This window comes from Apis mellifera, linkage group LG9 (genome assembly GCF_003254395.2).
Source record: "Apis mellifera strain DH4 linkage group LG9, Amel_HAv3.1, whole genome shotgun sequence".
NCBI classification, from domain to species: Eukaryota; Metazoa; Arthropoda; class Insecta; order Hymenoptera; family Apidae; genus Apis; species Apis mellifera.
Genome location: NC_037646.1, coordinates 8,701,540 through 8,718,582, shown reverse-complemented (window position 1 = coordinate 8,718,582; position 17,043 = coordinate 8,701,540). Strand labels below are relative to the sequence as shown.

Here is a 17,043-nt window from a genome sequence, read left to right as displayed (position 1 = left end):
TTTCTAACGTTCGCCCACGTTCGATTCACGCTTTTTAATCCCGGGCAGAATCTCCAATTTCCCCGGGAAAACGTGAATTTTTTAACGGGTGTAGAAAGGTGAACAGAATCATCGACGCGGAAATGTGAAAATTCGAAAAATCGAGAACGCGCGACGAAGGTGGAAAATTTCGATCGTGTTCGATAAACGTTTTCTTCTCGATCGGAAAAAAAAATTCGTGGACAAATACGATTACGTATTTAGGAGAATACGGATAAAGGAAAATGGAATCGCAAAGCTTCTCTCGAAGGGAAAATTTGTTCCGCGAAATTTTATCGGCGCGTGATGATTTTAATAATTCAATTCCTCCGGGGGAACGCGTTATATATTTTTCTTCGTATTTTTTCGCGGTATTCGATCAATGATGAATATTAACGCGGCCGACTCTTTCCAGACAAATTTGTTCCCTTTGACAATGTTGTTTGCCCGCGCCTCGGCCCGGTCGATGACGGGTGTGAATTTTTCGTAAAAAACATGGAAGCAATTTCCTGCCCCGTCGAACAACCGGAAACATTCTCGTCTCGATAACTCGATCAATTCCCGCCCCGTGTAGCGCGATCCATTCGGATCCACGGACAAAACCATTTGATCAAACGATTTCAATCTCTCGTGGAAATGATAAAAAAAAAAAGAAGAAAAGGAACAAGATAAAAAGAATCTAAATATAAAATACCACGCGCCATTGGCTCGTCTTGGAAAAAAAAGAAGAAGAAAAATGTTTCGCCATATCTCGTCAACAAATTTGTTTTCGAATTCCACCTCCTCCCCTTTTTCACCCGTTTTAAAAAATCGGGAAGAAATATACGCGGCCATGGACCGCGTCCGCCGTTCCTCTCCTTAACATCGAGATTTATTTTTACCGTGATGTTTTCAACAAGCGAGCGAGCAAACAAGCAAGCAGGCAAGCAAGCAAGCGTGCGTGACCAAACCGTGTCGTGACACGAGCTCGAAAAGACCCACCTCCTCCACCTTCCGTCCACGACCATTAGGGGGGGGATTGGATCAGTCGATCGCTCTATAGAAGAGACACGAATGATAAAATAACGGGTCGTGGGGGGAGGGGAGGGGTGGTAATTTCCGCGTAACGCGGCGATATTCCGATATTGGCGGGTATGAAATTTATCAACCGCGTATCTTCCACGTTAAAAAATGAGGCGATTTGTCACGTATCGTAACTCGATCTTTCTCTCTTTCTTTCCTTTCTCCATCTTCGTCCGTGGTAATCGAACCTTTCGATTGGAGGCGGAATTGAAGAGGAAATCGATCTTATCGGTTGTATAAAGGGCGCGTGTATCAATTATTCGGCAAGGTTTCTTCGTCGCGTTTCGTGGACGCGCCACCCGTTTTTAACGCGAAAGGAGAGAGGGGGGAGGGGAGATGGAGGAGAGAAAGGGATGAAAGTGGGCGCCACAGAGTCTGGAACGAGGGTAGCGTGAGGCGCCGAAGAGTCCAGTGGCGGCAGCGGTGCATCGACTAACCAGTCCATAACCAGTCCGCACGCCACTCGAAAGGGTCGGCGGGCTGATATATATGGGGGCACGGGATGGAGGGCATCAAAGCCGGGTCGAAGGGGAGATCGCAATTAGGAGCTGAAAGTAGCTTAAACTCGCTAAACCTGACGCGGGAATTTGAACTTGATGAACTTTCCACGCGTCTGAAACGCAACTGTTTGCGTACCGTGTTATTTGTAAGCCTTATACCGGGTGGGCCAAAACTGGCGTGAACTTAAACGAGTAAATAAGAGGAAAACGAGAATAGATTTATTGTCATTGTCTGGACGAGTCAAAAAAGTGGCGCAACCTTGAATTTTAAAAAAGAAGAAAGATTGTAATTTATATATATACAGAGTGGGCCAAAAATAATTTTGGATTTCGACGTCTCGAAGAAATAAAAAGAAAACGAGAATTTATTGTATTATAAAATGAATCGAAAAAGTATATTATAAAATGAAGCGCAATCTTTTTAAACGCGTTGAAAGATTATAATTTATACAACTTTGGATTTAAACGTCTCGAAGAGGTAAGAAGAAAACGAGAATAGATTTACTTTAAGATGAATCGAAAAAGTAACTCAATCTTGAATTTTAAATGTATCGAAAGATTGTAATTTATACAAGGTGAGCCAAAACTAGTAACTTGGAATTAAATCGTCACGAAGAAATAAAAAGAATACGAGAATAGACTTATTTATTATAGAATGAATCGAAACGACTTACGCATGGATCAAAATTGACGTAAGTCCGTAAATTTAAACGTCTGAAAAAAATAACACGCGAACAACAGAACTGTTTTCGCGTGTAATGGACAACAAAATTAAACGTCTGGAAAAAAAAAATTCAAAGAGAGAGGAACGTTCGAAATAAAGGAGTGTAATTCGAAAATTATCGATTCGAGAAATTTGTTATATACGCGTAAGAATAATCGAGCAAGCGATTATTTGGGTCAAACGAAGAGAACGGGGGGACTCGGGGGTTCATCCATGCCTCTGGGAAGAAACGAAGTCAAGTGGATGGACGGTCAAAGGAAAAGAGACGGAAGAGGAGGGAGAGGGGGAAGAACCATCGAACCGGAAGAACCGAAATATTCCAATTTTCGCGGAAATTCGATGAAAGAGGCTTAACGAGAAGGAGAATCCGTGGTACGCGGGGATCGAGAACAGCCTCTTATCGCGGTAATTGCGCTCCTAGTTGTTACGCGGCCCGAGTAATTATTTCGACGTCGCGCAGACGACGGATATCCGGGATAATTGCAGCCAGTGCGACAATGATACCCGAAATTGCTCGCTGCTGGTAAAATATGATGTTTGCGACTCCTTCCTCTCCCCTTTCCACATCTTTCGCGTGAACCTTGTTTATCCTGGTATTATCCCTTGTCAGATGACAACGGCCTCGTAAACGACGCTTTTTTCTTCTAATTTTTAACCGTGAAATTTGAAATGACAGTGTGTGCGTGTATCTTTGTTCCAACATATGGCAACTCGATAAATAATTCTCGATTAATTATAGATCAACCTCGAAGATCAATTGACTTATTACTTGAAATTTTCTTTAAACGATGTACGGTGTTGAATGAATCGGACCAAAAACTTAGAAGAAGGTTTACCTTCACGAAACGTTTTCAGGATTATTTTAGAAAGAAGGAAAAACGACGCTTATGCGCGTGTATCGGACGTTTATTCTACAAGTTCATTGACTTTATCGACTGGCATTATGCGTGCAATATTGTGTAATAAACCTCGTGTTATAAAGCTCGCACAATGTTCGCCCAAGTGGACGACGATCTTTACCGCGTTATTGACTTTTCTCGAGTGGACAAATTTCGAAAAATGCGACAAGTATATAAATATCGTCCAATTGTTTTCCCATTGGAAGAAAATAAGTAAGGATAATTCGAGGTCGAGGAAACGGAGAATAGACTGTTTTCGCCATTGCTAGACGCTAGACGTTAATTAGGTCAACGAACAACAAACGGGCGGCATCGCTCTAATGCCAATTAAATGAAGAAAACTTAATTGATTACGTCGACTCGTTACGTTATTCATGTAACCAGAGAAAAACCGGTTTTTCTATTAACCAACGGAACGAAAATACCGATACACGCATACCGTACTTCAATTCTACGCTTCAATTCTCGATTTTACTCGTAATTTAATTTCTTCCGAAATACAATAATCCGATTGTCGATAATCTCCAAGTCGAAAATTTCCACCTCTTCGTATAAACATATTAATTTTATCTCGCTCGAGTAAATTTGTTACCTTCCTCGCGATTTTCACAATTGTCACGAATTATCCTCGCCAAAAATTCCCCCGCACGACATCATTGTAGCGGATAATAAACTATAGAATTGGGTAAGAAGGCCGATTGCCAAATAAACAAAACGGTTCGAAGAAGGATGAGGAGAATCACGGAACGATAGGAAGAGGCTATAAATTCAACTCGTCCGTCCACGACGAAAAAAACACGGCCGTTGTTTACCACGATCGCTCATCTGTCTCGCCCTCGCTCGTCTCTTCCCTCCGGAGGAAGGAAAAAATGATTCTCGCGCGGAATTTTCCTCCTAATTTTTGTAAATCACTTTATTTAATCTAGCAATTGATTCGTCCTTGCCTCGAAGATCCGCAATCTTGATAAAATTTTCTCCAACAATGAAATCATTCCTCTAACGTCTAACGCCTCCATCTAATTCTTAAATGAGCTAATTTCACATCGTCTTTATTCCAACTACATTGAATGGAATAAAACGTGCAACGAACACATATATCCTAACCTAACTCTTTTTCCTTTTTCATTCGAATCTTGAGCTCGAAATTTTCGCAAGAAGATTGTTTTATGGAAAATGTGAGCTCAGAGTCTTCGATACGAGAGTCGAGAGAAAGAGAGAGGGAAGACAAACGAAGAACGTAGAAAGAGACGTGTGCAATATTCGAAGATGGAAGGATGGAAAGAAATGCTGGCAGGTGAGATTACCGGGTTCGGTTGAGGCTAAACGGAGTTGGCTTAGAAATTCGACGCTTGACGTCACGCTTTCCATCGGCTTCTTTAAATAGAGTGATCAATGATATCGTTGATTGGACGGCCGAGCCTTTGCCCCAAATACCGGTCGACCAACTGTGTGTATGAAAATGCATCGCGCGATTATCAATGCGAATATATATTTTTCTTTTTATCTCCTTTCTTGAACGATGATCGCATTTTCAATACTCGCGATTAATAGTGTTTTTTTTTAACGATACGATGTTTTCAACAATCAAGCTCGAGAAGGCTTAAAATTTGCTGAAAAATATTTTTAACCGAACAATCGTAAATACGTATTCGTCATTATCGTATGTTCCTTTATCATCATTGTTATCGAAGCTAATCCCTGTACGCACAAATATATGAAAATAAAACGGGGAAAATGCAAATGGAATTTAACGAGTTTACCGAACGATAAAAACTACGTCGAATTTCATTCGTTTCGAGAAACTTAAATCCACCTCGATGCCTGCTCGCAGAGAGAGAGAGAGACTCAATCGCCAATCCCGATAAGAAATTACAGAGTGCGCATTACCACGCAGCCTGGTATCTCGCTGAATTGTGTCGTTTTCCTCCTTCCCATTTATCGGGTGACGTGTCAGAAACAAATAAACTTGTGCCCCGATATTGCCTCGATTTAACTCTCTCGATAAGTGCGACAATTTCAATCGTTCGAAACTTCGAATCCGGAATCCGTCACTCGACTATAGAAGAAATAATATACCAGAAAAATAAAAAGAAGAGAAAAAAGAACGGAGGAAAGAAAGGGACGGATAAAAATTTTACAGAGATCTCTCGACGATCTCGATGAAATGATGTTCGAGCGAAGATCCGGAAACAGGGAAAACCGTGAGAGAGAGAGAGAGAGGGGAAGAGTCGCGATAAAAGATGAAATCAACGGGATTTCTCGTTGACAGGCCACTTTTCGAGCAAGGAGAATGGTTGAAAACGGGTAGAGAATCATCGGGAACTCGCACTTTCCAAGCAAATACCGACAGTTATGTCAACAGGCCGACGCGTTAATGCTTGTTAAATGTTTGAGAACGTTTATGCAGCGAGGCAATAAAAGGCGAACCGGTTGTCGGTGCATCGGTGATAACGCAACGAGAGACGACTACTACTTGCTGGTAAAAATAGATTGGCACCAACGGGGGACGAAATTTTTGGTGGAACGCGTCGAAAATATGAAAAAGAAGAAGGCGAGAATTGAAAAAACAAAAGGGAACGAAAAAATTACAAGAAATTGTCACACGTTTAAATTTACACCCGTGTTTTTCTCCACAATGTTATCGTTTCGTAAATTTATGCAAAGTTTTGTATTTCATTAACTCGTTTCTTTTTTTCGCTGACCATAATCTCGTATCGAAGATTGCGACGAACAGGAATTCTTTTTTTTTCACGTCGGAACGTTAAGAATAGGAGGTGTGAATGACGAATATTTGGTTTGGAAGCGGCGAGGAAGAATGCGAAGTCATCGCAAAGTTTCAATAGAAAATCGGTCAGAATTATCGAATCGCGATTCCTTTAAAACTATCGTTTAATAATTTCAACGATTATTCCTATATATTTTCCACGAGAGAGAAGAAGAAGAGAATTTGGACGAGTACGTTGGCCAATTATAACGTTAGATCGGTGGGGAAATGTTGGTTAAACGCGAGTGTAGAGAAGGAATCTATTCAACGTGTTTACGAGCTCTGGTTCACTGAACGATTACAAGACGAAGTCTCGAGCGACTATGCTTTGTGCGGCCACCGTTAATTTCTACGTTCCAACAGGAATATATACGTGCGACCGAGCTTTCATCCATTTGTCGTGGTCACGTATAAAGACGTATTTCTCGTCGAGCCATCGCTCGTTTCCTTCGCTTCTCAAATTAACCAACGCGCATTTGTGAAACACCCGTCCCCGTTTTGCTGAAACGTGTCGCCGCTCGATAATTTGCTAATTAAATCCGTTTTCAAACGACCTCCGCAACCCTTCCACGCAACACGAGTACGAGTACGAGTTTATCTCGTACGGTTTGGGAATCCACTTTGCGACAACGAAATCCGCGATATATCGTTGCCAACCAGTTTACGACTCGAAGGGATAGGGCCAAGTAAAGGGATTACTCGTAATTCATAGAGCTCTTCTGTAAACCTTCTTACGAAGTATACAATACGATTTTTACACACGGAAGAATAGAAATGAAATATTTGGTCAATAACGATTGGCGACAATCGCGAATTCCAACTTGTATAAAATTTGGCAAATAAATGTGAGAATCATCGTGCCATTGATTGGCATTGCTATTTGATTATATATAGACGATTTATATAACATATCCTATCGATTTCCTACGCGTCGATGAACACTGCGCGGAAAAACGTAAATCGAGGAAATTCGTACTCGTTCGAACCTAACCTATATTCGAATCGAATTCCAATTGGATTATCCATCGAATTCAAAAATTTGATACAAACAGTAGAGAGAGGATTTTATATCTCTAAGCTATAAAACAACCCCTATTAACCTCTCACGGATTTATCGATGACAATTTAAACAGCTGTCGCGATTGAAAAAAATGTCAAAAATCCTTCCCTCGAATCTTGTTATCTTCTTACCTTGGATAACTCGATCTACGAAAAGAGGGGCGCCGTAAAACGCAACCTCGCCCCGGTGGTTTTGATACCGAGCCACTTCGTAAAAGGAGGTTCCATTTACATCGTCGACACAAGCATACCGTACGAATATCCGATGCTCCACGTCTTCGCGCGGATTATTCGTGTAAATGGGATTGTTCACCGAGCCAGCAATTTACAGCCGAGCGAGCAAGTAATACGCCGATTCTTCTCGAGCTCCTTCTCATATTCTGCCTCGCCCCCTCTTTCTCTCGTTTACCAATTGAGGAGATTGGCCAAGATTATTTCGTACTTTCCCACTTTTCCCCCCCGGCCTGTCGCCAAAGTTAGAATCGATCGATGCTCGAATAGAATTTCGTGGAACGAGCAACGCCCAATCGGATTTCTTCTGTCTTTTCGGGTCGAGACGAGTTTTTTTAAATTTTTTCAGGATAAAATTGGGATTAAAAACTGTGATAGATGATCGATTATCCGCGAGTCGATAAATTTAATTCGATCAAGTTAATAGGTTCAATAATGTGCGTGAAAAATTTTCCTTCCAAGAAGATCCTCAAAATAGGATGATATTCTTGTAATTCTGGATTACGTATTTCGATATATTGGTGAAAAATGGAGGGCGCGTTGCAGGAGGAAGATTTTTCGTTCTCGAAATTTTCGAATCGAGTCTATACGAGTTAGAAACTCTGATTACAATTATCAAAGTTGAAATGTCACCTAGCGCAAACGATATTATCGCGGCTCTAATCGTATGAGCACAAGGACGGCGTAAGCAAACAGGTATATCTCTGGCCGATGACGAAACATGGAAAAGGGAACGATCGATGATGTAGGCACGACTAATTCAACATTCACCGGTTCTATTGGGTGGAAGCTTCGATAAATGGAAAATTCTACGGGGAATGGCCAGATAAAGCTTGCCACAATTACGAGTTTCCAAGAATGAAGATCGTCGCAGCTACGTTCATCTACTTATCTCGTTATCATTAATTATTTTAGCAAATTGAATCTTAATGAAGCGCATTTTTGTTTGAAATTTTGAAGAATTCGTTCTTAGAATTTATACAGAAACGCTTTGGATAGATATTTTTTATTCGAAGCATAGAGAAAAAAGATTGTTTCTAAATACAGGAATTGTTCGAAATTGAAATTCTCTAAAAATATAAGTTTCGATAATTTTTTTCAATTCAGATTTGCAAAAATTATCTGATTTTTCATACAGTGAGAACTGCTCTATATTCTACTATTCTGCTCTATTCGTTTAATCTCGGGCTAACCTAATCACTTTTAGATAAGGACAGATAATCCTTGACCTACTAGGCGATATGGAAATAAACTTTTCCTTTTTACATTGCATATATTTCTATATCTAAATAAAATAATTTAAATAGAATAATCAGTGGACAATAGAGACATCGAAAAATTCAAATGTAAATTCCCAATGAAATTGAGCGAACAGCGAGATTTCCGAGGTCTAAGAATCGTTGAGCACGTGCCATATCCATAGTGATAGCTATTTTTAATTTTAATCCAACATCGGAATTATCTTCGAACAACGCGAGAATTGATATCGCGGTGGTTTCAAACGGCATGGCCACAAAAAAAAAACAATTATTATTACAAGAATTAAGTATTTATCGTCAAGATTTTGAAACGGATCTTTAAATATCCACACAGTTGATGCGTCAAAGCATGATGCACTGCGGTGGACGTCTGACTCCTCGGACACGTCATTATAGGCGCAGTAATTTCTGCATTTTCCTCCCGTGATTTCATTTATTTTATCTTTAAAAGCGACGCCGTTCCAATTTCCTTTCAGACAACATCCGTTTCAATGTCATGGAAGAAGTCCAAAGAAATAAAACAAGTGACACAAAGAAGAAGTTTTACGTAATCCTATGTAGACCGTGAAAACGCCTAAACGCAAGGTGTTTCTGGCTTCGAATAAGGAAAAAGAAAAAGAAAAAAAAAAAAAAGAAGGAAAAAATAACGTATCGTTACGTCAAAGATCGCAAGATTTATCTCGTTGAAAGAGACTCTCAAGGACTCCGAGTTTTGTCGCGTAATAGTATCCCAGTTTCGTATCGTGTAAAAAGATACGTGTAAAAAAGATCTATCTAACCAGAGAAGAGCAAAAAAAAATAAACGGCGTAATAACATTTCAAAAAAGAGAAGAAAAAAAGAGAGAAAAACTTCTTACACGATCAATAACCTGTTATCGATTTTCATTCGCCTTTTTTCCAGTGTCCTTATTATAAAATCGAGTTCAAAATAATAAGAAACGAAACGAAAGAATTAACGAGCAATTAATTGGAAATCACAATGAAAACGGTCCTCGAGGAAGGGACGGTTTCGAGGGGGTCATCCCGATCGAAAAACCAGTCCAACCGCCTCGATAAATTATCCGGACGAAGGTTGAGGAGCGGAGAGATTATCCTTAACGGTACGATCGATTTGCATAAACAACAAGATCGGGGAAACGCGCGGTTATCACTCGCGTTCCTTGACCCTGCGACGAGAAGAACCCTCGAGCGCGGGTCCACGCCGGGAAGGGTCTTTTATCCGTGCGCTAACCCTTCCCCCACCCGCGGCATTCCTCAGTGCTTAGAGAGGCAGAGGATGGAAAGAGGATCGGGAAAGAGGAGAGGAAAGAGCGAGCAACGTTGCTACACGGAGCGTGCCCTTGCTACCAAGGTGTAACGTCCTGATACACCAGTCTGACCACTCTTCTCCCTTCCTTGCCTTTCCTCGTTTCGTTCCTCCTTAGAACGAGCCTGGCACTCTTCTCCTCCTCGTATCGCGAAACTTTCTAACCCAAATTTTCAGAAAACAATTTCGTACATCGAGTCCCCCCTCTTTCGAATTTATCGTATTTCTATTGAATTATTGTCGACTCGATACGTTGTCGTTGATTAAAAAAAGATAAAAATTTCGAATGCATAAAGAAATATCGAGATCTACAATCGGATGATAAATCGATTTCGATTTCGATAAATATCGAGAAGTGTCTACTTTGCTTGGACATTTCTTGGAAGGAATTTTCGAGATCGGATATAGAAGAACGTTGTTGGGGAACGACGTATCTCCATAGATGCGTCGAAATGAAAACTGGAGCAAAAATAGCAGCGAGTAGGTCGAGCCGATTTGAATTTCATTCAGCTCGACGACCCTCGGTTTGTTTGCGTCCTCGTGGCGCGAGAAATGGCCGCAACAGGGCCGTTCACGAGTAACGAGTCGGATCTCTTTGGATCTCGGTCGAGATCGTCACGTCCAATCGGACGAATCCTTTCGCGTTTCCGATCCCAGGCGCTGGGATTTCACGATTATTGGCTACATGGTGCTGTATCGCGAATACATAACGAATAGCGATATCAAAGTGGCAAGATAACACACAGGATGCAACGTACAATTGAGTTTCTAAACTTAGAACTGTGATAAAGCGAACTGTGCACTGTTCTTTAGCACTGTTTCTTATACGACCGGATAATGGTGCATGGAACCTTGTATAATATAATATAATTTTCTTCTATCTGTATTTTGTTCTTCTCTCTTTCTTTTCGTATGAAATTCTAAATTTTAGAAAAATTTATAGAGAGAAGTAGAAATTAAACTAGGATGATTCGTAAATATTCTAATTCTAGGTTATTCTCGCCGATAAAAAAAAGATACAAGCACATAGTTTCGTAACTTTAATCAAACAAAAATGAAAAAAAGAAGGACAAAGATACAAGTATACAATAGACGTACATTTTCATACGAAATACCACTGTCTATCTCTAAGATAAAATTTTCATAATTATCTCACGCTATATTTCTAAATTATCTTCTCGTTAAAATTTTACAATGTTTACATACCACGCCTCATTTTTATTATTATCCTATCACGAGAAAAGTCGTTGAAAAAAAAAAAAAAAAAAGACCAATGTCTCTACATACCTTTCCACTCTGTTTTATAAGCAAATTAAAAAGAAACGCGACCGATTCCTCATTCTTTTCCAGGCTACCCTTATACGGAACGGGTGTGGATTGTAAATCGCATACGTTAGCCAACGAGGGAATCGAAACACGAAGCAAGGAGGCCGGTATTGGCCGCGTGTCGTCACTGAATTCCACGCGGCCGCGTGTTTCGAATGCGGAATAAAGAGCGCGGTTGCATTCTTGCCGCGTCGAAATAATAAAACTGTTACTCACCAATAACGATGTACGCCGCGGTTCCCTCCGGAATGGATCGGCAGTAAACCCTGCACAGAGAAAAAAAGGACAAGCGTCCAATTAATCCATCCGTCGATAGTACTCTCTCTCTCTCTCTAACCAAATCAATTCCTTCTCTTCAAGCCTCTCCTCTCTTCTCCCGCACACTGCACACACACGCACGCACGCACGCACACACATACGACACGCTTGTCCGACCTCTGTATCGAAACACGCTTTGTTGCCTACTGACGTAATACTACTACGCTCGTTTCATCCGTGAAAGTTGCCACCGCGTACTGGCCACGTCCCTTCTTATCTTCACACGCGGTGCACTCGCGATCGAGACAACCGATTCTCATTCTTCGAACGCTTCGCTCATCCTTGACACGCTGACCCGCCACTCCATTCGGGATAATAATTCGAATTATCTATCGATTATCGATCAACACGTTTTTCTATTATACACGCGCTATCTGCAATAACGGATAGGAATTGCGATGTACGTTCGATTGTTTCCAGTTCAAACGAAATAAAATCACACGTACGAGTAAAATCATCCAGATATTTCGCGCGATTAATACTTGTATATAGCGGTCGAGAAGATCTCCTTCGAAAATATCAGAAACCTATATATATGTAATCGAGCACTGATCAACGCGCACTGTTTCACAAATTCTCCACCAACGAGTCACCAAACACGTGCACGCCCGCTAATTAACCGGCCAATCTGACAAGATGGTGAACGAGCAAGGTCGCCGCCGCGGTTCAACGCGTTCCTCTCTCGTCAACCGCCGCCCAATTAATCCTCTCCCCGAGGAGAGGCCGAGCAAACTGCGTCTGTCTGCCCGGCCCGGCCCGATTTCGAGGCCCGAAACACACCGTCAAGGTCGAAATACCGCGAAATCAGAGCGAAAGCAAAAGAACTGAAAGTGAGTGAGCGAGCGAGCGAGCGAACGAGTGAGTGAGTGAATGAGTAAGAAGAGAAAGAGAGATAGAGAAAGAGAGAGAGGTCGAGCTAGGTCATGGCCAGAGTCGGCCGTACCTTGAATTATCCTTCGATCCGCTGCGATCCGCGTGTATCACGATCAAGGATTCGAGAGAAAAACAAAGAGAGAGAGGAGGATGCGCGTAGGATCGGAAGAACAATCGACGCTAAGGTAGAGAACACAGAACACGAGTTACTTCGCGAAATGGTGAACCCGCTTCTTCCAACGGAGTAGTCGTTGTCTACTAACCTCCTCCCCCTCCCTGCCCTCCACGCCCCCCCTCCAACACTTCGGCCTCTCTTTCTTTATCGCGTGTGTAAAGAGAGTGGGTCTCTAGTGAGGAGGCTTTGGATCACGGAAGGGGGGGAGGATCGAGGAGCGAGATAGGGGGGGAGATAGGGGGCGGAATGTAGCGCGTAGAGAGGCGGGAGGGGAGAGGAGGGAGATGTTTGTCGAAGAACGAAAACGCACATGTGTCGTACGTGTATATACATATATATATAAGTAAGTGCACTCCGGTTGCGATGCTACGACGTGAACGAATAATCCGGATGCATCTGGAGGGGCGGGTGGGGGGCCTCGAGGGGGAGCGAAGTCAATGAACGAGTTCACCACAACCGCCACGCGGCGAGAGAATTTCACGGTTGCGGGCTTCTCTCTCTTTCTCTTTCTCGTCTCCTTCTTCTTCTTACGACTACCTGACGTTTCTTTCCACCCTTTCCTTTTTCGCTTTAAATTTCTTCTTGCTCCTCTTTTTATTTTCGTGATATTACGAGAATCGCGACGATTTAAGACGATTCAATTCGTTTTTCCTCTCTTAACGATTTATAAAAAGAGGAATGTATCCAGGATAAGGGATAATTTTTCACTGCGACATGTGATAAATATGGAGCGATTAAAAAATAATCGTGTACGATGTCTTACATTGGAAAATCGTTTGACAAATCGTTCTACGTCTACCACCACGGTTTTATCTCGTTTCGCGTGCATTCAGACGAAGAGGAAAACGAAGATAGAAGTATTCTTTTGTGGCAATTGCAGGGGACTTGTGCATGCACGATAATATCGAATAACATTAACAGTCGCGACGTTCGTATCGAGAGGAGGATTCTCGCGAGTTGGCGAGAAACAGGAGGAGCTCGTTACCGAATGAACTCGGTCGAAATTTCAGAATTAAATTTAAATCTCATTCAACTTTGCCGTTCACAGCGGCGAGTCGCGGATGTTGCAACACCGGCCACACCGAAAATACGCTTCCCTCGCCCACTCGGAAACCAACGTTAATGCCGGCCTTTTCGCGGGCACACGAGTTCAGAAATTATCTGGAACCTGGTGTTTAGGATCGGTGAATAATTTATCCGGCCCGCGGTATATCGACCCATCGGGGGCCAACTTTTAATCGCGTTCCCTCGAAACGATTCCGCCCTCCCTTTCCAAATTTAATCCGTGCTCCCACTGCTAATGAACCGGCCAAACAACCGGTTTTATTTCTAAAAATCTCATTCCCCGAATCAATTACGAAATTAAGTGAAACACGTTGCTCGGACAAATCGGTCCTCGGCCACGGCCAAGGATTATAACCGAAACGTTCCTATGCAAATGCTCTTTACGTAATAAACACGTCCGAAACCCATTTGAAAATTGAAGAGGCAAGATTGCCCCTCCTCCTGTAAAAGTATTTTACAGGTCGAACAAATTGAACGAAATTAATCACTCGAAAACTTGTTTCTCCCATTAAACGTTTCAAGCTAATTACTTTCGCGACCGTCTACCTTGTTGTAACACCAACAGGATAAGAAAAGGGAGAGGGAGAGAATGTGAGAAACATTCGTATACACGTGCATCGTATACACGAGACAATGGGACACTTTTCTTCTCCTCCTCCTCCTTCTTCGTGCAATTCTCGACGATCTTCTTTTTCCAGAAGCTAGACTCGGTTGTTGGCTCGACGCGAATCGACCGAGAACACGCGAGAATATCCGATGGCAACGCGGAAAACTGCGGCTCGATTGCGGTGACTACGACCGCATAGAAAAATGTAGGCCGCGGAAGCGATACCTTGTTGCCGAGGGATCGCCGCGAAATTCGCGATCGACCGATGCTCGCTCAGTCCCGGATAGAATATGAGACGTGACTCGTCGTATAGGACGAGAGTGTATCCTGCTCGTCACGGATTTTACGTCCTCTTTGACCATCGATTCCATCGAATCTGGGTTTTTCTTTTTTCTTCTTTTCTTTTAGCGGTTGAACGACTGCGAGCAATCGACACTGCGATGGAAATGTTTCTTCGACTTGGAAGTTGCAAGTTGGAATATGCCCGAGCGAGGAAGAAAAATGATATAAGCAGGGTGATCGGCTAACGTATCCGCTTCCCTTTGTTCGATCGATCGAACAACCGATGAACAGAGAGTCGAGTAAACCGATCGATAAACACAAATTCTTTTCCCTGTAACTACACGGAGGAATACTTTAAGAAGCTTTTTAAAATCGACTAACCGTTATTTAAAATTATTTAACTTTTCAACTATATATATATATGTATATCCACGACATATGTCCAAATTTCTCGTGACGAACGATGAAACTCGGAAAAGAATTATTACATCTTAATAGAACCGTTGCGGAATTGTGATGCTATACCGAATTCTTCCATTGGCGAAAACTTTTCCACGATAGGATATGGACGAGACAAGGAAAGGTGAAAAGTTGGGGGACGAGAAAGAGCGATAGAGTGAGCAGAAATCGAGGGGGAAAACGTACTTCTTGCGTGAACAGCTCCACCGCGAGTTCCCGTGTTCCAGGTGAGGTTGACCGATCCCTGGATCCGTCCCGATATCCGCGTGCACAGCGGTTCGTGCACGTTCACACGTTCGCACAGTGTTACACGCGTAACGGTTCGCACGATGCGTGACATGCGTGTGCCGCGCGTATGACGTGGCGTGTGTGCGGAAGTATATTGATCAGCTGATGGTCGGGTGGATACTGGGCTGCCTCGCAGAATTCACCATATTGTTGCGTCAGCGCGCATGCGCCGAGCCCTCGCTTTCGTCCCTTCGCTTCACCCTTTTCGCCTCCTCCCTCTATCTCTCTCTCTCTCCCTCCCCCTTCCTCGTGCCAACCCTTGCCAGACCGTGATGGCACGCCGCACTTTCTTCGCCTTTTTCTCGTTTTCAATGGAAAAGTCTCGGCTGGGGGAGGGGGAGAGAGAGAGAGAAGAAGGAATAGGACGGCGATAGGGTCAACGGGCTGCCCCGTAACGGGGTTGAGGAGACGAATTTTGCGAATCTAGAGGACGTGTTACCACCCCAGTGTGCGTTGCCCGAAAGCAGCGAAAGTATTAACCCGCGAAGCGTGGTTGAAAGGCGTTATATATTCGAGGAGTGGATTATTAATTTCACGATACACGAGTGAGAATACGTAATTGAGAATTGAAAAGTAACATTAGAATTATTATCGAGAGTTTGTTATTTCTTATTATTCGATCGAGTATTTTTGATTCTTTTTTTTTTCGGGTCGATTTAAAATATTGGACGAGGTCGAAGGATCGGGAAAGTACTCTCGACGACAACTTTGAAAACTTTCGATTTCCGGGATTTTCCGGGCGATTACAAAAAGCCAAGTCGAAGAAGGAAACCGATCGTATCGTATCGTATATTTATTTCCCATAAAACTCATCGCTATTGTTGTTAAGTTTTTTTTTTTTAAAACGATGTTTTAATAATTTTGTCGAGTTATATATAAGATTTTCAAGATTTTAAAGATGTTTCGAAGCTAAAAGAAAAACAACAAATTTTCCATCGATTGGTAAAACTAGCAAATGTGAAATTTGAATGTACAGGAATTTATCGGAGAAAGGCGCGAGTATTGTGCGTGTCATATCTATGACGCTTTCTAAATCCGCGAAAGCTTAAGTGCCAGCTATATTTATGCCGCTTGGAACCGCTTAGGAAATCATGTTCTTACGATGCAATAAAAATCTTTTAGGCGCTCGTCTCTAATGACTCGTAATAACTTATCCGAGAAAAACGAGGAGTTTTTTCTCTCTCTCGTCCCATAAAAAAAAAAAAAAAAATAGAAAACACTCCGTAGTGATCTCGAAGGAAAAAAAATTTGGCGAAGGAAAGGACCGATTCGATTTTCCTATATTTTTCCAAAACGCGAAAGTATCGGATCGAGGCGATAAAGTGGATGATCTTCAGGATAATAATCAGAGTAAGAAGTAGAAAACAAACTTTTCGTTTCGTTAGACGGTATTCTTCGATACCATTACAACATTAGTTTCACCTCGACCGAAGCGAATCGCATTATGAATTTGTTTACTCTTTCTTGCGGCTACGTATTCTTCATCATTTTTTTTAAACATATACATTTGCATTTTAATCTCTCTAATCCTCGCCAACGAAAGGAATATTGATCTTATTTGGTCTCTTGGAGTTATATGTTGGATCGAGAATCTAATATTTTTATATATAAATTTTGGCAATTCTTCAAGAAACGATTTCATTTCCCCGACTTTGTAATATTTTCCACGACAATCAATACGATACACGAATGAATTTAAAATTTAAAAACTACTAAGTTTTTTTCTCCCGAAATTTTTTTACTTTCCCTCGAAAAATACGAATGGATCCTGACGCGAATTTTCGTTCATCAACGGATGAATTTTTCTCGGTTTCCAGTTTTTGCGAAT

General features: G+C 42.0%; 1 protein-coding gene across 8 annotated transcripts in view; it reads right to left on the bottom strand.

Annotated features, from left to right (window-relative positions):
- The window catches only part of LOC409007 (heterogeneous nuclear ribonucleoprotein K), a 91,289-nt gene that overhangs the window by 47,195 nt on the left and 27,051 nt on the right, over positions 1-17,043 (bottom strand). For 3 of the 8 annotated variants that reach the window (XM_006561820.3, XM_006561825.3, XM_006561821.3), the window contains exon 3: positions 11,365-11,414. Coding sequence is in view for 2 of the 8 variants with exons in the window: in XM_006561824.3 (XP_006561887.2) it covers positions 11,365-11,414; positions 11,486-11,565 (130 nt within the window). In the remaining 6 variants the exon portion in view is untranslated. Of the gene's footprint in view, positions 1-11,364; positions 11,415-11,485; positions 11,581-12,409; positions 12,561-15,113; positions 15,319-17,043 lie in introns of those variants that run through there. The other 5 variants (XM_006561822.3, XM_006561826.3, XM_006561824.3 and 2 more) reach the window with 3 other exon arrangements.